The sequence below is a fragment of the Hirundo rustica genome, chromosome 27 (assembly GCF_015227805.2).
Source record: "Hirundo rustica isolate bHirRus1 chromosome 27, bHirRus1.pri.v3, whole genome shotgun sequence".
Lineage (NCBI taxonomy): Eukaryota > Metazoa > Chordata > Aves > Passeriformes > Hirundinidae > Hirundo > Hirundo rustica.
The window spans coordinates 1,447,971-1,473,896 of record NC_053476.1 but is presented as its reverse complement, the minus strand read 5'-3'; the positions used below and the strand labels follow the sequence as shown (position 1 = coordinate 1,473,896).

Here is a 25,926-nt window from a genome sequence, read left to right as displayed (position 1 = left end):
AAAGTTCTATAAAAAGTTTTACTCGGAAAACAAGGGAGAACAATGACATAACTGCAGACAACAATAATAAAATTAACAAAACGCTAATGGCTACCCATTGCTTTGTCCTTGTTGATATAAAAAGTGTGACACCAGATCCAGTGTACAAATACAAAAAAAATTGTGCATAATAAATGTACTATAATACTGTACATACAGCATAAACCGTTCAATGAGAATGAATTAAATATAGCTATTTGTCTCCTGACTTGGAAGACTAAAGAATAAAGTTCTAAAGTCCTAGAGTCAGTGTATAAACCCTTTCCAGGGGCTGAATCACGAGCCAACGGTATCCCTGAAAATCAGCAGTCAAATATTCCCTTAATGGGAGCCATTAATTCATGGGACTGCTGGTTATGAAAAACTAGGAGAAAAAAAACCCCACAACGTATCAACTGAGCCAACGTTAAATCCAGACCGAGTTCTTCCCGTCTCCCGACTTGCTACTGGCACTACTTTTGTTCGAGCCCGCTTTGGATTTCTTCCCTCTGGAGCTGCTGGGGTTGTTTTGGTTGTTGTAAGCCTGGATGGCAAGGTCCAGGCGGTCCTGAGCCACTTTGATTTCCCTCTGCAGGATCTCCAGGTCGGTGGGAATGTTGCCTTCGCTGCTGCCGTACTGCTGCTCCTGAGCTATGTTGGCTTTGTTCTGCTTGTAGGCCATCTTGGCGTTGGACAGCTCCGTGCACTGCATCTGCTCCGGCTTCAGCGCGATGTTGTAGCCCGGCGGAGCCGACGGCGTGTTCCAGGTGAAGGGGTAGTTCAAGGTCCCCGAGTCAACCAGCTCCTTCTTCTTGGCATTCAGCGTGTCCCGGATGGTGCCAAACCCCAGGTGCAGCATCTCCCAGACGTTCAGGAGCAGACACATGCAGCTCACCCCGTACATTATCAGCAGGAAAATGGTCTTTTCGGTGGGCCTGGAGATGAAACAATCGACGTTGTGCGGGCACGGCTTCCTGCTGCACACGAACACGGGGCTCACCTGGAAGCCGTACAGGAAATACTGCCCCACCAGGAAGCCAACCTCAAACAGGGCCCTGGTCAGGAGCTGCAGGACGTAAATCCTCATGAGCCCGTCCTCCCGGATCTGGCGCCGGCCGTCGTGCTTGGCTTTGGCAGGGCTCTGCTTGTCCTTACCCTCCCGGACGCTCTCCACCTCTATCTCCGGGTACATCATCGGGTCTTCCTCGTGGTCACCCTCAGCTTCCTCCAAGCCCCGGTGCTGTTTCCAGCGGATGGGCAAGCTCCTCCTCCTGGCTCTCCTGGTGGCTTCGCTGTGCTCCACCATCCAGGCGATTTTATGGATGGCGTAGCCTAAGTACAGCACAGAGGGCGTGGCCACGAGAATGATCTGGAACACCCAGAAGCGGACGTGCGAGAGAGGGGCGAAGGAGTCGTAGCAGACATTCTCGCAGCCGGGCTGCTCCGTGTTGCACACAAACTTGCTTTGCTCGTCGTAATAAATGGATTCTCCTCCCACGGCAATTAGGACAATCCGAAACACGATCAGCACCGTCAGCCAGATTTTGCCAACGAAGGTCGAGTGGTTCTGGATCTCCTCTAACAGGCGGGTCAGAAAACTCCAACTCATGGTGGTCAGATGAGTTTATCTAAAAAACAAACAGAACCCCCAAATGTTTATGGGTTTATCAGCTCGAGCCTAAACGGCTCAAACTCAACCAAGAGAGTCAGAAAACTCCAGACTTTTACACCCAACACCCATCCGCGTTTGTGACCATCACCTGCTATCGCGATCCAGCTGCCAGAATTTGCTTGAAGATCCTACGTCTCCTCCGCAGGCTTTTCAGGAATCTGCTGTAAGAAAAATTAGCAGCTCAGGATCATTTCATAAAAAAATGTGCTCCCAAAGCTACTGCCCAGCCCAAGAGAGGAGACACAGCTGCTCTGTATGTAACAGGTTGATAAAAACATTTAGAGTGGAAGCTGAAGACTCCAAAACATAGTGGATGGGAAGACAAGTGCCCATGAGATTTTTGGGTGCTGTTGGCCACATTCCACCACTGACAAGGGGATTTATTTTAATTTGTTAAAGCCTGGGCTGGTGATCATGGTCTCAGCCACGACCCACAGGAGACACCGTTGTGTCCAAGGGCAATAGCAGCTGTCCTAATTCAGGAAGGGTTGGCCCAGCCCACCCGTGATGCAAAGGCAGGACAACCTGGTGGCCTGAGCCGTGTCACCCTGCAGGGCCAGCCTATGGACAGGGCTGGGCCAAGGAACTTCTAACCATGCTCCAACCATCCTGGGGATGGATTTGGGTCCAGCCCCTCTGGAAAGCTCAAAAAAGAAATATTTCAGTGTGGATTTTGTAGTGAAAACCTGGCTAGAAAGAGCTACCTGTCAAAACTTTCAAAAGAGCTGCTCCACAGAAGTGAGTGGTGTGTGGGTGAGGGGAGAAGGGACAGCGCTGGCAGGAGCCGGGCGAGCGCCGGAACTGCCGGGCCGGGCACGGCGTGCCAGAGGCGGCCCTGCCAAATTCCAATGGCTGCGGATTCCAGGTTGCCCAGGGAAGCTGTGGCTGCCCCTGGATCCCTGGAAGTGCCCAAGTGTTCAAAGCTGGACGGGGCTTGGAGCAGCTTGGGACAGTGGAAGGTGTCCCTGCCCATGGCAGGGGGTGGCACTGGATGGGCTGCAAGGTCCCTTCCAACCCAAACCATTCCATGCCTCCAGGATAAACCTGCAATCCTAACAGTAAAAATCCCATCCTTGGAAACTCCCGTCTGGCAACACTTTGAACAAACCCCAGCACACTGCAGGACCTTCTGGAGCTCCAAGGAGTGAAACTGGTAAAGCACAGGGAGAACTGCTGGACACTGTTACAGCAGCAGGGGGTGAGGCATCTTACAGACCTTTGATGATGTCAAATATCAGTTTGCTAAAGATTATTAAAAGAAATTATTACATCAGAACAACATTTGGTGACAGATCTGAACCCAGAACTGGGCAAATCTCCAGCACTCTGATCTTAAAAGGGATTTATTCTTAACCTGAAGAAATTCCAGGAGACTGGAAGAAAACTATTACATGGAACTATTCGACTTCTTCCATGCAACTGCAGAGTTGTTTATAGGCAAAATAATGAAATGTGAGAAGATGCAAGCATTGCAGAACTAAAGGATATAAATGTGATCTCCTTCTGGTGGAATTCAGTGTTTCACTGAAGAGCCAAGAGCAGGGCTATGGTGTGGATGGGTTGTGCAGGACATTTGATTTATCACTTCGTGACAGTGGGAGAAAAAAAATAGCACAGGAGAGTATTAAAAACGGCCACACTAAGTGATCAGAAGTAACAAAAGTCTTGACAAATGATTCCCACATTATGTCAAAGACCAGTTCCATAATTACAGCAGTTCTGAAGATCTCTGGCAGCCAGGCTGGATCTCCCAAGCTCAGCTGGGGAGTGGCTGCTGACAAAATGAGCCCAGGGGACACGAGCTTGCAGGCTGAGAACTGGAGGTGATTTACCAGTGGTACAGGAAAACACAGACTGCTGGGGAGGCTGAGGCCCCTGGAACAGCCTGAACCACACTCAGCTGCAGCTCGGGCCCAGCAGAGCAGGGCTTTGTAACAGGGGCAGAGGCTGCTGTGGGTGTCAGCTAACAGGGAAGGGAATGAGGCCCCTGAAGGATCGGGGTCTCAAGGAGAGCTGCAGACAGGGTGCAGGTGATGGATGTGACCCCTGGCTGTGACACTGCAGTCAGGGGCCTGCGGGGTGACCTTACCTCCTCGTCAGCGAGACAGCCCTGGGCGCCTGCGGCTGCATCCTTCAGCACTTGCTCCAGCATCAGAGGGTGGGTACAGGAGGCTCAAAACCAGCTGAGGGACGGGGAAGATGTCTAAAAGTGAGTGAGTTAGAGAGATCAATTTGTTTAGCTGGGAAACACAGGAGGAAAATGGCAGTGAATCCCAATAGCAACGAGTCAGGATCATGATGTATCATCAAAATTACCAATTAGGACAAAAATCCCCAGCCCTCACTCAGGTGGACACCTGCACTCATCCCTGAAGAAGGACATGTTTAAATCAGATGTGTTCCATAGATAATGGCTACTAGAGGTGCATGCAATCCTCCCAAGGCTTCCATCCAAGCTCCTCTTCAACACAACCCTGTGGCCATCACTCCACAGAATGATGAAATAACAGGTTTTTAACAGGCAGAGAGACCAGAGGTTCCAGTCCCAGGGCAGCCCCATCCTGCAGCAGGGGCTCAGCACCCCCATTTCAGAAAGGCACCCAAGTCCAGCTCTGCCACCCGAGTTCTGTGTTAGGGGGGTGAGAGAGCGCTTCAGACACCCCACACTCAGCATTTCCCACTTGGATTCAGAGCCCAGATGAGGGGCACAGCAACTCTGGGGGTCCTGCACGTGCCTGGGCAGCAAAGGCAGGTGAACCCCACATCTGGAGCAGGAGGTTAACAGTACCCCGTACCCCCATCCCACCACACTGCTCCGCCCACCTCATCACCCTGGGCACCAACAGGACAGGCATGTCCCCACTGACACCTCATCATTCATCAGCTAAAAAAGAGACAAAACTCAAAGGAGTTCAAGAGGTTAATTCTTATTCCCTGAAAATGTCAGGGCCACATTTTTCACTGAAAGTAAACTACTAAGTAAATTTGAAATTAATTAAGCACTGTTGCCAATGTAAATTTGGAGTAACAGCAGGAACCAGCCTTTAAATTTTCATATACTGTCACATTCCTCAGCAGTTAAGGACAGGGAAGTTTGAAATGAGTACAAATTTCAGTAAGGAAATCTTTACTTTTGGACAAGCTGCTACCTCCCATCTAAGAAATTTCTTCAAGGTACGTGCCAGCTTTTCATGGTGAATTTTCTACCTGCAGACAGGTAGCAACCACAAGACAGGAAATATTCCTGTGATTCCCAATCTGAATTCCACCAGCTGTATCAATGCACAGAGTGCCAGCCCTATGTACAGACATGTGCTGGGGGTCCCACAGCCCTGGGTGCAGGAGAATTTACCCAACCCGTGGCTAACAACCAGGACCTGCCAATTAATGGGTCCTGGCTGTGGAGCTCTGAAGCTGCCCAAGAGCTGATTCTCCTCGCCAAGAAAGTGTCACTTTCTCCATTTAGTCCTAATCCTGAGCAGAGCTGCTGGGACAAACACAGGAGGACTCACGAGCAGGCAAAGAACTTCCTGGTCTTTAAGGAAATGTTTTGGTTCAAGCAAAATGACCAGTCATTAAATCTTGGAAAGGCTCAGCCCATCCAAATTAAGTGCAGTACAAACCCAAGGACTTCCAAGCGGAATTCCGGTGGCGCCCTTCTGTTCTGTGGGATCAGCCAAGGTTAGAGGGGCACGTTCTGCCTCTCCACCACGAGCTGCAGCACCCAGACACATCACAGTAACCTTCACCCAACATACACCCGTGCTCCCGCGTCTGTTTGTTCTGGCAACACTTAACTCAATAATTTTCCAATGTTTGAAAGAAAAGTCTATGGACACTGACACGCATCTGAGAAAGGCAGAATGTCAGCAATTTCAGCTAATTTAAGTCATGCCAGAAAGTGCATTTGAGAGAGACTTTCATTCCTTGTATTTGTCATAAGTTACACAGTTAAGTTACACGGCTTAACACAGTTTAGTTTTTAGTTAAAGACAAATATGGAATATTGCCCTATCAGGACCTTGGAATTGTTTCAGAAGGGACAGGCACCTATCAGAGACTGTTTTTAGATACTGGCACATGGTTTGACCACTGAGGACGCTGAATGCGACTTTGGGCAGTACCCATATCAATCCTGATTTTGTCCAAGCCAGTTCTTTTCCTTCTGGCCAGAAGAGCAGGTAACTGTCACCGAGACACACAAAGCAGCCACACGCAGACAAGAGGTTTTGCAGAGCAGAGGTTTCTCTGTCCAGCCCAAAAGCTGAAATCCAGACGGAGAGAGAGAGCCTCTTTGTTTTATTTCTTACTTTTTATACATTTGTGGGTCTAGCAGAAGTTGGCTTCTGGGGTTTTTCGCCCCTCAGCCAAGTGGCTAAACCAACTGTCAGTTACAATTGTTTTTAGGTTAGAAATATGCAAACAAAGGACAGAGAATGAAAAACAAAGGATTTGTTTATGTTACATCTGTGGGAAAAGGTAGAAAACTGCTCTTAATATTGTACAGTAACTAAAAAGATCTGACTCCATTTAAGAAAATCAAAAGGCTCAGAAAAACCAGAAAAACCGGCCCCTGCTTCTTCCCGCTCCTGGCCGTGCCTCCGGGCCCAGGGCGGCCGGGCTCCATCGGCTCCTGGCACGGGACAGGGAGGCTGCAGCTTAACATCAGCCAGTTTTAAATCCTACCCCAGAGCCCTGGAGCCCCAGAGCCAGGAGGGAATGTCCATTGGAACCCCTGTAACAGCCATGGGCCTGGTTGGGCCGAGCCCACCCCGATGTCACCGAGGGGAGAGCAGGGTTCACCCTGGTGAATCCCAGGTGGGGAGGAAAGGAAGGGGGAAAGCCTGAACACTCTGAGATCCCAGGTGGGGAGGAAAGGAAGGGGGAAAGCCTGAACACTCTGAGATCCCAGGTGGGGAGGAAAGGAAGGGGGAAAGCCTGAACACTCTGAGATCCCAGATGAAGAGGAAAGGAAGGGGGAAAGCCTGAACACTCTGAGATCCCAGGTGGAGAGGAAAGGAAGGGGGAAAGCCTGAACACTCTGAGATCCCAGGTGGAGAGGAAAGGAAGGGGGAAAGCCTGAACACTCTGAGATCCCAGGTGGGGAGGAAAGGAAGGGGGAAAGCCTGAACACTCTGAGATCCCAGGTGGAGAGGAAAGGAAGGGGGAAAGCCTGAACACTCTGAGATCCCAGGTGGAGAGGAAAGGAAGGGGGAAAGCCTGAACGCTCTGAGATCCCAGGTGGAGAGGAAAGGAAGGGGGAAAGCCTGAACGCTCTGAGATCCCAGATGGAGAGGAAAGGAAGGGGGAAAGCCTGACTGCTCTGAGATCCCAGGTGAAGAGGCTGCTGCCCGGCAGAGATCACATAACCATCCAGACCTGGGCAGATTAAACCTTCTCCTGGCAAAAATGAAGCATCCAATGCCTAACCCTTCCATGAGAGAGAGAAGAGACGGAGTGAACACAGAAAAGGCACTGCATGAAGTCAGTGCAGTGAGAGTGAAAGAACTGATAAAGACTGTTGGAAGAAGGGATTGAGGAAGTGGACATTTTTAGCTGGACTTCTCGGGTGTAACCCATGGAGAAATGGACTGTTTCTTGTAATATCTTAATGTTGTTTGGGGGAATGCTGGTTTTAGTCAGAAGTTGTGGATTGATATAATTGAGATTTAAGTGAGAATCTTGAGCAGAGTAAGCCCCTCGCTCCTGGGGTAAAAGGAGGTCTCTATTTCTGTTGAGATAGAGATGACTGTAGAGACAGAAGAAGATAATCCTTGTTTTGTACTAGGAGCATTCGTAAACAGTACCCCAAATATGCTGAGAGGCCCATGAGTAGCCAGGGGAAAGGCTGCTAATGGGTGGGACTGTACAATCTGCAAAAACTCCGGGTGGTTGCAGATTTGTGACATTGGAAGCCACCAGACTGTTTTTTCCTTGTGGCAAATGTCTCCATGGGACTCTAGAGAGACTCCTCTCCCAGAGTGATGAAAGATTATGTTTAAATGGTGAAACTGACTGAAAATCACAGGTTGTGTCTCTCTGTGCTGTTTCTGAGAAAGTGAACAGTTTGTGGGTGGCGGAGAAGTGTTTTGAAGTTTCATTTTTCCTTTTATTTTTTTCCCACTCTTTTCGTGTGTGTGAATAAACTATTTTTGTAACTTTAGGTTTAGGCCTGTTTTGCTCTTTTCTTCCTCCTAATCCTATCTCACAGCAGAATAAACGCTCAGACCACCACACTAAATCTGGCAAACAGAAACAGGTGAACGTGAAACCACTACAGTTCATTTCCTCACTTCCAGCAGAGGAGGCTCCTTGGAGCGGGCAAGATCCATGATGAAATATCAGGAGGCTTATGTCTGACAGCAGGCTGGCTCCTGAATTAAAGCTTTGCAGGCGCTGACATCCAGAGAGAATGATGAAAAATTTGGAGCCAGGTACATGGGAAAAAAGAAATCAGCTCCAGGTGAAGAATTTCTGGAGTTAACACAGCTGTTGTTCACATAGAGCCAGGGAATGGCCCCTCAGGTGTGCCCCCTCCTCTACCCTGCCCATGGGGAGTTGGCTATGAATTTAAACATTTTAACGTTTAAAATTTCACCTCCCCTCAGCTTTCTCCTCACACAGCGATGTCCTCCCGCCACCCAGGGTGGAAAGAACTGCGCCGTGGAGCAGCAGTTAGCATTTAGAACATTGTAAAATGCTCAAAATCCTGCCCTTGGACGAGACAGCTGAGGTGCGGCAGGGACAGCAGTGGGGCAGGAGGAAGCTACAACGCTCCAGCAGTGTCTCCATTCCCCCGAGATGGGGGGCACCTGGAGGGCAGGACAGCCAGCACCAGGGGGGTGACAAGGCAGCCTCATTCCAGGCTTCAAACCCCAGCCACCTTCAGAACCATCGCTTCAAATCCCAGCCACCTTCAGAACCATCGCTTCAAATCCCAACCACCCTGAGAACCATCGCTTCAAATCCCAGCCACCCTCAGAACCATCGCTTCAAATCCCAACCACCCTCAGAGCCATTGCTTCAAATCCCAACCACCTTCAGAACCATCGCTTCAAATCCCAACCACCTTCAGAACCATCGCTTCAAATCCCAACCACCTTCAGAACCATCGCTTCAAATCCCAACCACCTTCAGAACCATCGCTTCAAATCCCAACCACCCTCAGAACCATCGCTTCAAATCCCAACCACCCTCAGAACCATCGCTTCAAATCCCAACCACCCTCAGAACCATCGCTGCAAACCCCAACCACCTTCAGAACCATCTCTGCCCTTGTCTCGGCACAGCCTGGGCCCAGCCCAGTACAAACTGGAGCTCCTCGGATCCAGCCCAGTACAAACTGGAGCCCCTCAGCTCCAGCCCAGTACAAACTGGAGCCCCTCAGCTCCAGCCCAGTACAAACTGGAGCCCCTTGGATCCAGTCCAGTACAAACTGGAGCCCCTTGGATCCAGCCCAGTACAAACTGGAGCCCCTCGGATCCAGCCCAGTACAAACTGGAGCCCCTCGGATCCAGCCCAGTACAAACTGGAGCCCCTTGGATCCAGCCCAGTACAAACTGGAGCCCCTCAGCTCCAGCCCAGTACAAACTGGAGCCCCTCAGCTCCAGCCCAGTACAAACTGGAGCCCCTCAGCTCCAGCCCAGTACAAACTGGCCGCTACAGCCCCAAGCACCTGAGCGTGAGGGGGAAGGGAGCGCTGGTTTGGTTCGGCACCAGGCAGCCTGCGAGGATCCCGGAGCTGGACTGGATGACCCAAGTGGATCCCATCCAACCCAAGCTCTTCTGTGATGTTTCTCTGGTACCAGGACTCATTTCACGTCATTGCAGCAGTGACAGAAGTGGGGCTGGGCACAGCCCCAGCATGCCCAAGGATGGCACCCGGCTGAGGGAAGGGATGCTGCTCCCAGGGATCTTGACAGCCCGGAGGAGCAGTTCTGTGGGAACCTCGTGAACCTCAACAAGGCCAACTGGAGAGTCCTGGACCTGGGCTGGGGCAATCCCCAACAGCAGCACAGACTGGGGGTGGGTGGATGGAGAGCAACCCTGCAGGGAAGGACTCGGGGATACTGGAGGATGAAGAACGGGACGTGAACCAGCAGCAGTCCAGAAATCCAACTGTCCCCACGGGCTGCATCCAAAGCAGCGTGGGCAGCAGGAAAGAGGGGAATTCTCTGGAGCCCCAGCACAGGACAGACATGGACCTGTTGGAGGGAGTCCACAGAGACGCTCCAAGGGCTGGAGCACCTCTGCTACAGAGATGGGCTAGGACAAGAGGGGCTGAACAGCACGGAGAAGGAAAGGCCCTGGGGAGACCATCTTGTGACCTTTCAGTACAAATGGAGCTTGTAAGAAAAATGGGGACATTTTATCAAGGCCTGTAGCGACAGGACAAGGGACAGTGCTTTTAAACAAGGAGCAGGCAGGGTTAGACGGGACATTAGAGATATTTTACCATGAGGGTGGTCAGGCCCTGGGTGACCACAGAGTGCCCAGAGCAGCTGTGGCTGCCCCATCCCTGGAGGTGCCCAAGGTCAGGTTGGATGGAGCTTGTGGTTCTAGTGGAAGGTGCCCCTGCCCTTTGATGGCAAGGAGTGGTGGAGGGTCCCTAAATTTCCATATTTCACCAGCACCTCCTCAGACAAGGCTTCTCTGCAGGCTTCATAGCCTCGAGGCAGTTGTTAAGGGGAATGAATATATCTACAGAAGACTTCTTTCCTCCCTAAATTATGCCTTCCCAGGTCATGCTAATGAAATTTGATTAATTTATTAATGATTTATTTGTTTTGTTTTGTTTTGTTTTTAAGCAGTTTAAAAAGACATGCTGAGCAGGAAAAAAAGAAGAAATACACGGCAATTCTGTTGTTAATCAAAAAAGGTTTCATGCTGCATGAAAGTGAAATTGGGCCCACAGGCTAATTAAAATAATATTTGAATTGGGATGAATGAATAATTAGCATTAATCGTTCAGATCTCATTTACATTGAAAAGTAAGAAATTACATTATTTACTTTTGAGGAAGCAGAGGGGTTCCTTTTTTTTTTTTTTTTAAACCTGGTAAACGAGTAAGATTTTACTCCTCAAGAAATCAGAGAGCTGTGGCCAGACCCAGCACTGGCATGGTGCCAACACATCCTGAATGCTGGTGAGCTGTGTGCTGATGCCACCTGCATTCCCTGAGCAGCGATTCCAGCGCCCTTTCTCCAGAGTGACACAAGGGCAAGGATGTGGGGACATCCCTGGGATAAGAGAACCGACAGCTATCGCCCTCATACTCGGCGAAGGAAGTGGGCTCAATCACCACCAATTTTACTCCTATTTTCAGCAATAAAGATGAAGAGGACTAAGAAAAGTGCACTGAATTTTATTTTTAATCTTACAGAATACTTGGGAAGGAAAAGGCTGGGACTTTTTGGAGAGCACACGGTGCTCTTTCAAATAAATCCTCTGTCATCTGGCAGGGCTCACGTGGCAACAGCAGAGAATGGTTTGGAAAAAGCCACAATGTCAATGTCAATTTGGAAACCATTTTTGAACGGTGCCTTCCAATCCCGGGCATGCTAACAAGGCTCTGCTGATTCCCAGACCAATCCCCCGAGTCTAAAATCACCACGTTGAATTATGAGACCACAGATCCTATGAGGGATATAAATAGAACAGGAAAATATGGGTAAGAGGTAGGGATATAATAAGATCCTTGAGCTGTCAAAAAAATAAAGATGTCAAGTACGTATCTTTTTGAAAACCAACATATACCCACCCGAGCATTCAGTTTACAGATAAACTGGAATTCGCAGCTAAGACATGAACCTCCGGTCGCCTCGGCGTGCCCTCTAGGTACTGCTAACATGGGAAGCCAAGTGCCAATTTTAGCAACGCTCCCCCGCAGTGACAAAATTCAAATGAAATCACGACGCGCTTTGTGCTGGCCCAAAGCAGCTTCTCCTGCACCTACAGCACCCGTGCTGCTGCAGGAAGCAGCGTGGCCAGGGCGGGCACCCCGCAACGCGCAGATCCCGCCGTGGAAAAGGGGGGTCTGCCCGAGCAGCACCGGGGCAGGACGAGCTGAGCCTGACTCGAGTTCATCTGAGAGCAGGAGCCTGCGGTGACAACAGGCTCCACGGGAAATGGAGGCTGGGCTGTATAGTCTCTGTCACCTCATGAGATTTTCGGAGGCCCGCTGTGGGGTTTGTGTCAGCCTGAATCCCTTCACACACGCTCAGCAATCAGCATCCCTTCCGAAGGACATGAATGAGGTGTTTCAGGTCAGAGACGGGGAGAATGAACTCCCTGTTTGGCACTTTTTGTAGCCTAACACCAGCCTGAGGCTGCTCCTCACACCCATCCTGCGGATGCCAGGTACCAGGAGGCAGAGGGAGCCCCAGGTGATGTAAAACGTGATCAAGGAGGAAACAAAGTGATCAGAGACTTCTGTGCTGCTTCAAGTTCACTGAAACCCCGGCTCCCTCGGCCACACCAGCACCAAACCCTGGGGAAGCAGCACAGCGCTGGGACTGGAGCCTGCAGCAGGAACAAATCCCCTCCTTCAGAACCTGCTGGCAGATGAGGGATAATCCAGCAAGGAAGAGCCATGGGAGCTCAGAACCAACCCAGTGTTTACTCCACCAACGCTCCCCTCTCCTCCAGCCTCACACATCTCACAGCTCTTCTCCACCACAGTTTAACCCCACTGAGCCCGGATGGTTTGAGCAGCTCCCATAGGAACTGGGTTCCTGGAGCACTGGCAGGTCCAGCCAGACCCACCAGGCCCTGCTCCTGGCCCCGGTGCTGCTGCACTCCTTCCTCCGTGCAGAGGAGCCAGCAAAGCACAGGAAAGCTTTCCCTGTGGGATTCAGTTGGATGTTGAAAGCAAGGAATTGCAGGGTAGGTAAAAGACAAATTTTTTTTTTTTTTTTTTTGAAGAATTTGAATCTGAAGTTCAAGCCGTACTAGAGAAAACACCCAACACTGCTGTTCTGAGATCAAGACCAAGCGTTTAACCAAATCCTGAGCTCTTGGATTGCCAGCCCAGGCTGTCTGCAGACAACAGGGCTGGGGACTGATACCATTAAAACCCAAAGATCCAGAGGGCATCCTTGAGAAAGACTGTTCCTACCAGCTGGAATGACCATCGGACCAGGTGAGCGTGGCCTCAGAGGACTCAGGTGCACAGAACACTCCTGAGTGTGAGCTGTCAATTCCCATTCTCCCACACCACGGGGATCCTGCAGGCTTTTCCATGAGGTGATCACACACAGATCACACACCAGAGTTCTCCTTCCTAGGAGCAGCTCCTGGACCAGGCATCCATGTGATGAGGCACCACTTGCTCCTCAGCTCAGGGCTACTAAACCCTGGCTCAGACACACAATGACTTGACAAAACATGAGACCAAACACCCCAACACTGACTGCTGAGGCTGTGCCAGCCCCTTTGTAAGTGACAGAGCTTTACTTCAGTCACTTCTGAAGGTGCTTAACCCCTAAGTTCCCTTGTACCAAATGCATCACTTTCAGAAATGTGCAATGTTCTCATAACTGAGAGAGAACATATTTTACATCCCGAAGCAGGGTCAACCAGAGCAGGTTGGAAAGCCCATATCCAGCCAGGTTTTAAATATCTCCAAGGCTGGAGACACCACAAGCTCTCTCTGGGCAGCCTGATCCTATTAAACACCTCCAGAGACAGAGACCCCACAGGCATTGAAAAGTCAGACTGGGCAGTCTGATCCTACATCTGATCACACTCACAGTAAAAAAGCTTTTCTTATGTTTAAGTGGAATTTTCTGTGTGTCAATTTTACATCGCCATTCCCTGGGTACCATGGAGAACAGTCCAGGCAACAGCATCAGGAGCAAAGCAATTTAGTAATTTTTCCTGTAAGAATAAACATAATAGAGAGGGGACAAGTTGCAGGGACTTGAGCAACACAAGCAAGTGAAACTGTGACCTAAGATCCTTCCCCCTGCCCGTGTGGGACAACTTCCACACAGTGCCGCTTGTACTGGCATGATAGAACACAATACATTATTAAAATATTAAAAATATTGTACTGCTGCCTGTTGGGAACTGTGTGCCCAGCAGTTATTTTAACAAATATGGCAAATGAAAGGGTAAAGATGGAAAAACTGCATTGGGGAGAATGACAAGAGGCAGATCCTGAGTGGCCAACAGCAATCCAAGCAAGAGTGTGATGGATTTGGGCTGGGGTTCCTGCTCACACCTGCCAACAAATCCCAGGGATTCAGCCCCTTCCAGGACACACTCACCAGTCTGGGAACAGCAAAGGGAAAGAAAGAAAGGGCAGGAGAGTGTCCTGCCGCAAAGTGCCTGTGTGGGCAGGCCCAGCACCAGCACTGCCACTCAGGGCACACTCAGGGGTGAGCAGAGCCCAGACAATGCAAACCCACCTGTGACACCCAGGGACAGCAGCACCTGGGCCCACCCGAGAGCTCAGACCACGACCCCGAGCCCTGCAGCGAGGCAAGAAGGAACAATCCTGCCTCCCTGCACAGACCCACGAGGGTGCAAAGGGAAGAACACACAGGACCTCTGGGTGTTGCATCCCCAGGAAGCGCTGAGGGACAGGCGCTGCAGGCGATGCAAGCTTGCAGCATCCATGCGCTTACCTGGATCCCTCCAGCTCTCTGGCAGCGAGGTCGGGGGAAGGCCATCCTCACTCCCATACCGTTCCAGTCAGGCATCAGAGAGATTTCCCTGCCTCGATGTGATTAGGGATTCAAATAACCACAACACCCCTTTAACTACACCCGATTCCACCGCAGCCAACAGCTCCACGGCGTTTCCCCAGCGGGCTCCTCCTCTGCGCTCAGAGGGATGAGTGTCAAAAGAAAATGACACACTGGAGGCAGCTGACCCAAATATCACTCTCACGGCCGTTTCGGGAAAGGAGAGAGAAGCCAAAAGAGAGCAATTCTGTCGGCTCCTGTACATCAAAATCAACAGCTCTCACTTGGCTGAGCGGGAGGCAATCGGATGGGGCCGAACACCTAACGCTCCCACCACCATCTTATGACAGTCAAGAGAAACCACAACAGTGTTTGCTTCATAGATAAGCCTCAAAAACTACCATGAACAGCTTGTAAATGAAACAGATACCACGCACCCCAACACAGTCTGCCACAACGTCCCCAGTCACCAATCCTGCAACATGGCAGCTGCTTCTCTGTGACCCACATTCAAAAAAAAGAGTTTTATTCCCCAGCTCTATCTGGTCTAGTGGGAGCCACCGCCTCAGCCTGCAACTCCACCAAATCCACATCACGTTTTCTACAACAGCAGCTCTGCAGAGGGGGAAGGTTGTTCAGAGGTAGAAGAGGTCACTGCAAACCAAAGCCTCACCACTGTAAACCCTCCCTGCCGTGCTGGTGCTTTCAGGATGCCCTGCACTTGGAACAGCTCTGCTAAACTGGATTTTTCCCGTGCTGGGACACAGGAGCAGAGCCTTACAGCCTCCTGTGACTTCACCCAGCTCTGCATCTCGCCAGGTGGAGAGCACCAAGCTGAGCAGGACAGCAGCCAGCTGTGCCACATGGCACAACCATCCGTGACGTTGGTGTTGGGATGGACAGCCAAGGGCAGCACCTTGCCAGAGAACAGGTCCACAACAAGCCAGCTCCTCACTCTGCTGCTGCTTCAACTTCTCCCAAGTGCAACTAAATCACAGAAACAGCTGAAGAGTTTTGTTTCAATAAAGTTGGTCTCACACACAGTTTATTCTGAGACAAGGAGCAGAGTAAGGCAGCAGATTGCCATACTGGCATTAAAATGTTACTCCAGCTTGAGTTCAACAGGAGTCTTAACAGCTTTATTTTGCCAAAGATAAAATTTAGAATATAAATATGCACATAGATTCGCTAAGTGACTTATTTGTTGGAAAAAAAAAAAAATCCTGTAATGAAATAAGAAACATAAAACTGTCCTTTTCTGAAGGACTTGAATACTTTGAGACCCCCTTGGGAAGAGACCTGATGCACTGATGAACTCCCTATGCTTTACCACTCCAGCTGGAAAACACACACACCAACGGGGGCTTTCCCCCCTGAGAACAGCTGGAAATAACTCCTATTTTAAGAAAGGAGGCCAGAAGCCCTTTTCCCAGTGACAGGCACGCTGCACCAAGCACACACTGGCAGACAGGTCAGTTTTTCCACCGGACTGCTTTCCCCGGCCAAGGATTTTATCTGACTTATTATCGACAAGGATTGGGACAATTAGCAAACTGAAGGCACATCAGCCTCCCCAGTGCTTAAATCAGGCATGAGACCTGACAGGGGAGCACCAAGGGGGCCAGGGGATGCTGTGTACTGTGCTGTGGGGCTGCTGGAGGCAGGAAAAACCCACTGAGACACTGCAGCCACAGCTACAGCCAGGGCGACAGGGCCAAGCTTCCCCCAGCTTATGTCCAAGCTTCCAAGATTTTAGGAGGCTGGTGACATCTCATCAGTCACTGAGTGAACTTCATGCTTGTTCTGTAATGTTCTCCTCAGCTCCAACCAGGAGCCAGCAGATCACCTGTATTTGGCGTGACCCGGGAATTCCTAACGCTGACCTAACACAGGTCTGCCTGCAAAAGCATTCCTAATACAAGGGGTGATGGAGATCCGCGGTGTCACGGCTCGTTCACTCTCACAAAGGGGAATTAGCACCAGATAAGATCACTCCTGATAAGGAACCACTGGCTGTTTGGGGGATTTTCTCATTAAGGCAATCGCACCCACTCTGCCGAACACAGTCACAGACTGGTTCGGGTTGGAAGGGACTTTAAAGCTCATCCCATTCCACCCTCTGCCATGGCAGGGACACCTTCCATTGTCCCACGCTGCTCCAAGCCCCATTCAAGCTGGCCTTGGACACTTCCAGGGATCCAGGGACAGCCACAGCTGCTCTGGGCATCCTGTGCCAGGGCCTTACCACTCTCACGGTAAAATATTTCATTTTATTGTTCCACCTAACCCTGCCTTCTCTCACTTTAAAAGTGTCCCTGGTCCTGACACTACAGGTCCTGGTAAAAAATCCCCATTTTTCTTCTAAGCCTCTTTATAAGGTGAAAGGCTACAGTAAGGTCTCCTCAGAGCTTCTCTTCTCCAGCTGAACACTCCCAGCTCTCCCAGCCCATCTCCAGAGCAGAGCTGTTCCAGCCCTCAATCCCACTTCAGATTCCTACCTGCACCTTGACAGTCTCCCTGCAGAAAGCCACCACCAGGAACAGGCTCAGCTTTAACGTCACTGAACGAGATGACAAATCCATCCAGGGAAAATGATGAGACTCCTTTACTCACAGCACCAGGAACAGCTCCAGGCTCTTCGCCAGCCCTTTCCCCTGGGACTCACTGGGAAACTGGTTCCCACTGCAGGGACTGGAGGGGAGGTTACAGAGCAAAGAGCCAAACTGAGGAGTCACAGCAGGGAGGGCTGGACGGATTCACCGAGGGGTTAACGGAGCCTGGAGATGGACCCCGGCCTGGGTACAGCCATTCCTAAAATTGTCTTGGGACAGGGAAGCAACTGCCATGTCAACTCTGCAGGACAGGGGTTGTGAAGAAAATCCTGGCAAAATGCAGCTCTTCAAACCCAACATTCACACAGGACTAATGACACAGAGCAGAATTAGTGGGCATCGATTATCTGTATAAATCCAATAAACCAGGGGGAAAAGCCAGTGTGATTTCTGGAAAGGGACTTCTAGCCCCACAGAGGGCTCCAGATCTGAGTTTTAACCTCTGCAAGTCTCTCTCATCTGAGGCTTCCTGTAGGAAGCCCAAAAGGCCACTGGAAATGGGACTGTCCCTGTATGGAGAGACTACTGGGTGGGAGACAAGGGAGTAGGAGTAAACAGTCATTTCCTGCAAGGGAGGGAAGTCAGAGCAGGGGTCACAGGGAGAGGCTGGGACCTGTGCCAGACTAGAACACTAGTCCAGGATCCTGATGGAAATATTCAAGGGGTGGTGGATAAGCAATCATGAAGAGCAGCCCAGGGGCCATATGAGTCTATGCAACCTGGAAATAAAATGGCAGATGGAATTCCACATGGATAAAGAGATGCATACACTGAATAAAATAAATAAATCTCAATTTCACCTAAAAATAGATATGCCCTGAGATGGCCTCAGCAAGCAGGAGGTCCTGGGGCTGTCAGACTGCTCTGTGAATGCTCTGGCACTGCTCAGCACAGCCCCAAAACAGCGTTTCACCAGTGTCAGAGGACAAGCACACCCTGCACACGCTGCCGTGCCACCATGTGCCTGTGGCACACATCCATGGCGTGTGGCTCTGGTCACTCTGCCATGTCACTGAGTGCCCATGGCTCACTCATGGCGTGTGCCTCTGGTCACTCTGCTGTGTCACCGAGTGCCCATGGCTCACCCATGGTGTGTGCCTCTGGTCACTCTGCTGTGTCACCGAGTGCCCATGGCTCACCCATGGCGTGTGCCTCTGGTCACTCTGAGCAGCTCCTATCATGGGAACAGAGAACAGAAGGAGCTTGGAGAAGAGCTATGGAGTGGCTGGTGGGGGAAGGACAGTGAAAAAAAGCAAGAAGGCTGAGGGGGGAAACAGGCAGGGAGCTGTGACACCTGGAGTAGCCTGGAGAAGGAAAACCCCTCAAAAACTGAAATCCAGAGCAGTGCCTCAAGCAAGGGTGAGTCTGTAGGCACAAAGCAGTGGCATGTTGAGGGAGTCCAGAGCTTCTCCCGTGCTCTGCTGCAGCCCCCACGTGGGACAGGTCAAAAACAGGATTCTGGAGCAGGCAAGAATCCGTCTGATCCGTGTGGCTGCTCCAAAGGAGCCAGCAGCAAGTGGCTCCGAGGTGCTGGGGAAAAGCCCCTCCATGAACCAGCTGAAAGAGAGGCAGCGGCAGATGCCAAAGGGAACAGAAGTGGTACACGGGGCTGTTAATCAGGCTGTTAATCGCTGCTCAGTTCCAGCCCCCTGGAAGTCTGTATGTGCCAGACGATTCCGGGCAATGGGAACACCTGAAGGGCAGCGATGATTTATTTCTGTCCACGGCTCTCCAGCACAACCCTCCAGGGAATCGGATTCCGCAGACGCCCGGATCGATACGGTTTGGTCACAGATTGCAAAGAGAGCAAGAGCAGGCGAGGAATACAAACCAAGCTGGGGACAGCACTGAGGAGGAGGCTCCAAGTCAGCTCCAGAAGGAGCAAAGACTTCACACGAACCAAGGAATAAAGATAATTTCCATATGGCTCTGTGGAAGATCGCCGTGTGCTTCCTCCCAAACACTTCAGTTTTATTTTGCTTTATAATATCTCAGGAATCACAGTTTCCACCATGAAAATTCCTCTCATTTCAAAATAGTTTAACTCCCTATCTGAGTACCAGCTGAGTGACTCCTGTGAATGAATCTGCTGCAAGTAAAATTCAGTAATTTCTCAACTACGTCAATGTTTACCGTAAGAATCAGGAGATTTTTAGATTTTTAGGAGGACATGCTGCATGCAGGGCAGCACACCTGCAAGAAACATCAGGAACTTAAACTATTTTAATTTTTATGCTCTTAAAAAACGTACTGACACCAAGGCCAGCCCCATGTGCACAACCTACACCCAGCCCCTCGCCTGCCTGCAGACACATCTCTAACCTCAGGACTGTGCAGGGCTGGGTGTCCCTGAATCCACAGCAGAGCCAGGCTTCCAGGAGTTAACAAGGAGTCAAAACTCCCCCTCAAGGGAACATGGGCACACACAAGACATACACCATCACCCTTCCAGGCTCTTGACTATTTTAAGCATGAGAGAGATACAGAACTTCACAGGCGATGGCTCGTTCCCAGTCTGGCAGGGCTGCACCACTCACGCCGGGATGTCACCGCGGGCAGGAGTTCCATCCCCAGCTGCCACCAGCATCGTCCCTCAGCCCGCAGGAGCTGCACTCCCGAGGCACACCACAGCCAGACCCACGTTGAGACCCAGAAGCCATTTTTCTACATTCCTTCATCAGAAAAGCAAAGTGGACAGAAGCATGCCCAAGACGTGGCACTTTTCCGGAAGACTCTGGGGGTGTTCAGAGGAGAGGGAACGCTGTACACAGCCCCCCACAAGGGAAACACTGCACCCCAGGACAGCAGATTAACTGAGCGGGACACCGGAGCGGGGACTCAACAGAAAATAATCAAATGCAGTTGTCAGCCTCCTCCAGCGCCACCGACTGCGACACTGGGACTGGAAAGGACGCGAGGCACAATCTGCTGGTCATCCATATGGATGCCTCCCTCCCTCCTTCAGTCCTCCCCAGTATGTCTATCGAGGTCAGGCACGCACACTCAGCCTTGTTTTCTGACAAATTTGTAACTAAAAAGCTGGAACTAATAACTGTAAGAGCCCAAAGCTGGTTTCATGGACTCGTTTAGGCAAAAAAGCTGGCTGACTCCACCAATTTCCATCTAGGCAAGGTAACGGGGAGAAATCCTTCACTCCCGTGTAAAAATGTAAATCCCAGCTCAGTGAGTCATTTAAACGCATGCCTAATGCAAAGCTTGAAACAAATCCCGCTAATAATCCGGGCTGCTTGCTTATTCACAGCTAGGCATGGCTTAAGTACCTGGATGATCTGGAAATACCCCCGAGCCCCCGGAAAAGAGCCTAAACCAGGCTGGTCTGGGAATTAATCACAGTGGTATGAGCAGAAACTGCTAATATGAACCGGGAAGAACTGTGTGTGTGTGTGTGTGCTGAAGCATCTGTTCAAGTTTAGGCATATAAAACATTTTTCAGCCCAATGACTCCAGAGGGAAATGCCTCATACATCAGCTCATCTGACTCAATTTTTCCATCACATTTCCTTTAATACAGTTTTGTCCATAAATACACTATTTGTTTTTTTTCCAAATATAGATTTTTATTTATAGCCAGAAAACCTTATAACTTGTGTTATAGCTTTAAGCCCTGGGTTCTGCTTTGAAACGGAATCACATTCTTCCTTGAAACAGAATCGCCGAGGAATTACTGGCCAGTACTGAGGTATGAAACCAAGTTCTCTGTGTTTACAGAAGGAAAAGGGATTTCTTTTTGCTCCAATATTTGCCATTCTCAGTATTTCCTTCACCAGGAATCACCTGTAAGATCCCAACTGCCCAGCCACACACTGCGTACGTCAATTATCCCACACCACATCCAGGAACTTTCACCTAAAATCTTCATTTTACACCAAAACAATGTCAAGTTTTTAAAAATCTCAACCAGATCTTTCAGACAGTCCTGAATTCGGGGAGAACTGTGCGTCACTACTCGAGCAGTGATAACCATTCATATTTATGGTATGAGGAGGTCAGAAAAGGAAATGTTAATACTGCCCTTTCCCCTCCAAGAAGCATTTTGGAGATAAATTCCCTTTTGTAGCTTTTAATGGAAAGCAACGAGCCTCCCAAAACCAGGATTGAGAAAGAGCAGTGAATGGGAAATTTGGTGATTTTGACATTTGAAAAACGTGGCTTTTTTTCAAGAGCGGAATTTACATATTGAGCAACACCCAACACAGCAAGTGAAACGCGATTTAATACAATTTGACCATTCTCAACCACAACTCGAGTCAATAAAAAGCACAGCCTGTTATTCCGTGGCACAAGCACGGGACAGTGGAATTGCACCCCTGCTGCTGGCGGGAAGTGCCGAGACCAGCTGGAAACACTGATAAACGCCAGGGGCTTCTGCAATAAAACCATCACTCCCTTCCAAAGCAGGGCACGCAGAGGTGGCCGTGCAGCCACCCATGAGGGGCTGGCACAGGGGTCCAGGAACCATCTGTAACTCAGGGAGTCTCCCTACCTGCTGGGCAGGAATGTGCTCCCCTGCCCAGGTCAGCAGGGACAAAGTAGAGCCACCATAAAAATCAGGGAACAGTAACGGAAACTTTTCTAACGGCAATAATTTGCTTCCTATTAAGCAGATTAAAAATACACAAATCTGGAGCACAAGTCAACTCCGCGGAGCGGCAGCACAGAACACAAAGGCTGGAAGCAGGGTGGGAGCGAAGGATCACCTTCCCCCTAATGAGGCAGCAGCGCCCATCCCCCGGGACCGACAACAAAAGGGTCCATTATCCACCAGGGTTTCACTCCGAGTGTTTAATGATTGCTACCCTTGTCCGAGTCCCCGCTGGGGTTCAGGGAATCCTGTCCGAGCAGGGAGGGTGAGGCACGAAAGAGGTACCTTGCACAAGGCAACGCTCCTTGTGATTTCCACGGTTTAAAAAAGTGCTGAAAAATCTCAAATGGTGTAAGGAAAGAGCCACAAGATCAGCCCCCTCTCCCCAGCCTGATTCCTGAGAATCACAGAATATCCTGAGCTGGAAAAGACCCACAAGGATCATGCAGGTCCATCTCCTGAATCTCTCGCTTCTTTCCTCAGCCAGCGGCCCCTCGCAGGTGCCAATGACCACAAATCACCAGAATTCACTGCAGCGAGCAGGGTCTGCCTGGGCTCACACACTCTTTCCATGGAAAGCTCACCATTCCATAAGGACTGCTCGCTCTCCAGCATCACAGCTGGGTCAGGACCGAGGTGTCAGCGGCACCACCGAGCCCTTGAGGCTCCAGCTCCCCAGAGAAGCACCGAGGCACTGGATTTTCAGTGCTCCAGTCCTTCACACACCCAAGGAAGGCACCTTCGGGATTATCCAGCTCCTAACTGGGTGTTCCTGGGCTGCTCTGCTGGTCCTGAGTGCCTGGATCACACCTAGGTACTACCTCAGGCACGGGATCTCATCCCTTCCTTGGCAAAAGCGGTGGATGAGGAAAGTCTGGGGATTTTTTTTTGACTCTCAGAAGTTGCTGGCAGTCAGCAAATTACTAAATCAACAAATTTAGGTGTTAAAATTCATCACAAACTCTCCATCAGTGATTAGATTTCACAGCTTATAGGAAATTTGTTCTTCTAAATTCTAGAACTATCCAAACCCAGAAAAGATAAAGTTTATGGTTTTTTTAAGATAAAGTTTCACCTAAGCAATATAATTTTCACACCAATTACCTATAGAACTACAGAATTCTTTAGAAAAACTGTGCTTATAATTAAAACTCTCCAGGGTATACCAAAATCTTTGCTAAATTCTTAAAACTGGTCTCAATTTGCCCAATATCAAGGGTTTAACTTTCCCCCTACCGAGGGCTGGGACCCCTGGAATTCCTCACGTCCCGCACATTCCCAACCCTCTTGGGGCTCCTCTCTGCCTTGTTCAAAGCAAGCACTGTGCTCTCAGCCCTTGACCCAAATTTTCCAGCTATTTACCGGTATTTGCATCACTTGCACGTTATCTGTGATGAGTGGGGTGTTTGCTTTGAAGTGAAGGGCAAAAACAGTCCCTAATGGAGGGCTAAGGATGGAACATATCTAGAAAAGAAGTATTTCATGACAATTCCTTGTCTAGAATCCTGTATTCAGACCTGTGAGTTGCTTTAAACAAAAATTGTAATATCGTTGTATAAATTAAGAAAACACTTAAATTTGTAAATGGAAATGTTTTTATTAGCAATAACTCAACAGTCCCCTCCATCAATGGTAGGACAAACTTACAGCTCTAGTCTACAAGCACTAAAGGCAGCCAGACCCGCTGGTAAGGGAACAGCCCATCAGTAAAATGTTTTTAATAACTTTTCATCACTCAAACTGATCTAAACCTCGCTAAACCCATTTCAAAGGGACAAGAGGTGCTGGGTGACAAACCCAAGGAGCAGCTGGTTGTGTTTCCAACACAGTTCAAAAAACAGAGACGCTCCTGTAAAACAAGTTCCATGCAACGTGAAACCTCCAAAGGGACGTGTCACCGTGCTCCTGCTTTGCCCCACGCGCTGGCATTTCAATTCAGAAATGTCAGACAAGTTCCTGCTTCTGGAGAAATACCCTGCAAAGGGCTCCTCTCATCGAAGGAGCCGGAGGGAGGCCCACGGGGCAGACCCCACGCTCAGCCCAGCCCCAGCCCCTCAGCTCTTACCTGGCCGCCGCGGTGCCCGCAGACATGGTCAGAGCTCCGGGCAGCGCCGGCTGCCACGGGGACAGCCCAGCACTCCAACTGCTGCACCCCGGTGTCACTGAGGACCAGCCCCTCGCTGGAGCTCTCGGCGCATTCGCCAGACACCAAAACGTGCGAGAGCTCAGCCCACCCCCAGTGAGCCCCGCGGAGCCATCAGTGACCGCAGAGCTCCATCCCCGCCGCTCCCCGGAGCTGCGGAAGCGCCGGAGTTAATGCGAGCGCTGCTGGAAATCCAGGACTTTCCCTCGCACAGCAAGGCTCAAATTCCCTTTTAAGACTCCTTACCTATCCCGCTTCCCAGCGCCGAGCTGACCTGTCCCCTCAGGAAAGCACAAGCACAACTTTGGAACAGACTTGGAAAGTACCAAAAATACAGAGGAGAGTTTGCATTTTCCTAAACACGAGTCTTGACAGAAAACAACTTTCTCCCTTAAATGACTTGAAGAATGGAGGGTTTGGTAACTGCACTGACAGCTGGTTCATTGAACATCCCCAGGACACAGATTCCTAACAGGAAGGGACAGTTTGGGGTTTTTCTTAACCAATTATCCTTGACTTAGAGCAGGCAGGAGATGTGGAAATAATAACAACAATCAACGGTCTGTCAGATAGAAGGGTTTTGATCTTCCTCTCATTTCCAGATATCATCCAAACACCCAATGAAAAATCAGAACCCAGTGGTACCAACTGTTGCTCCAGAATCCATATGGTACATCCATACCCTAATTAATCCCTGTGAACTATCTCCTATTTGTAATTAATTTGATGGTGGAACAAAATCAGCACTTCACTGGGAAGCAAGGTCACACTGACCAGAAAGTGTCAGGACTAATTCCTACCAACAGAAATGAGAATTGGCTTTAAAAGGCCAGTAAAAATAGCTGCACAAATGTCATTCTTGTGAAATTTTATGACGCTGGGTGAAAGTTAGGCCCAACGAAGGCCAAAACTCCCATCTGATACAAGAGCAGGATTCTTCTCATGCTCTGCATTTGGGTCAAGCACAGAGAATCACAAATGTCCTCAGCGAGAAGGGACACACAAGCTCATCAAGCCCAACTGATGGCCCTACACAGGACACCCCCAACAATCCCAACACGTGCCCGGGACTTTTGTCCACACACTCCTGGAGCTGGAGAAGTATTTCCCCAAGCAATGCCAAACCGCACGGCGGCGGCCCGTCAGCTCGAGGCAGGGCTGGCTCCGGCTGCCAGCAGCGTTATGAAGGTTCCAGCAGCGTTATGAAGGTTTATCGGGGCAAGGAATTCTGAGCGGGAGCTGCTGCTTCCAGGGACTGTGCTGGAGCTGACACCGGGGATTCGTCAGCCCCGTCCTGGCCGGAGCCGGGAGAGGGACGGGGGTGACACGGGAGGGGGAAGCGGGCACGGGGGTGACACGGGAGGAGCGCTGGGCACGGAGGTGACACGGGAGGGGGAAGCGGGCACGGAGGTGACACGGGAGGAGCGCTGGGCACGGGGGTGACACGGGAGGGGGAAGCGGGCACGGAGGTGACACGGGAGGAGCGCTGGGCACGGAGGTGACACGGGAGGGGGAAGCGGGCACGGAGGTGACACGGGAGGAGCGCTGGGCACGGGGGTGACACGGGAGGGGGAAGCGGGCACGGAGGTGACACGGGAGGAGCGCTGGGCACGGAGGTGACACAGGCGGCGTCTCCCGGTGCGATCACTCCGTTCCCGCGCTCGGCAGCGCGGGGAGCGCTCCGTTCATCTCCGAGGGGCTCGACACGTGCAGCCGCGGGCCGGCACCCCGCGCTCCGCCGGGGGAAGCCCTTCAGGCACGCCTTCCCTCGGGATAAACACCCCGGAGAGGCCCGTCCCGGAGAGCGGAAGGCAGCGCGGGGGGACGCGGGGACCCGGGGGGTGACACCGGACCCTCGCGGCGGCACCGGCGGCGGAGCGCGCCCGGCTCATCCCGGCGCCGCCGGATCCCCCCGGAGCGCCCGGCTCGGTCCCTCCGCGCTCCCTCCTCCCTCAGCCCGCCGCGGCTCCGTGCCCTCGGGGGACGCTGCTCTCGGGCTCCCGCCGCCCGCGCCCCCGGAACGGCCGCTCGGCCCCCTCAGCCTCCCGCCGCCCCCCGTGGCTCCGGCCCCTCGGCTGGCGTCGCTCGGAGGTCTCAGGCCCCCGCCCGGCCCGGCCCGGTCCCGCCGCGCCCTCAGCCCCCACTCACCGGCTCCGGCCCGTGGCGGCGCCGGGGCCCCTCGGCCGCCG

General features: G+C 51.1%; 1 protein-coding gene across 4 annotated transcripts; it reads right to left on the bottom strand.

The window, feature by feature from the left end:
* On the bottom strand, positions 1–25,926 carry GJC1 (gap junction protein gamma 1). 4 transcript variants are annotated; one of them, XM_040087418.1, is made up of 4 exons: positions 25,886–25,926; positions 3,780–3,893; positions 1,779–1,851; positions 1–1,646 (listed from the first exon to the last, which is right to left on the bottom strand). In XM_040087418.1, exon 4 carries the CDS (start codon positions 1,625–1,627, stop codon positions 446–448), a length of 1,182 nt encoding a protein of 393 aa, XP_039943352.1. In that variant the 5' UTR covers positions 1,628–1,646; positions 1,779–1,851; positions 3,780–3,893; positions 25,886–25,926; the 3' UTR covers positions 1–445. The 4 variants fall into 4 exon arrangements, with proteins under 4 accessions (XP_039943352.1, XP_039943354.1, XP_039943351.1 ...); XM_040087420.1 differs by having other exon boundaries at positions 1,779–1,848; XM_040087417.2 differs by lacking the exon at positions 25,886–25,926 and adding an exon at positions 23,660–24,137.

What these genes read in the sequence shown, in the direction of transcription:
- GJC1 (XM_040087418.1), bottom strand. Translation starts at nt 1,627, where the DNA reads ATGAGTTGGAGTTTTCTGACCCGCCTGTTAGAGGAGATCCAGAACCAC.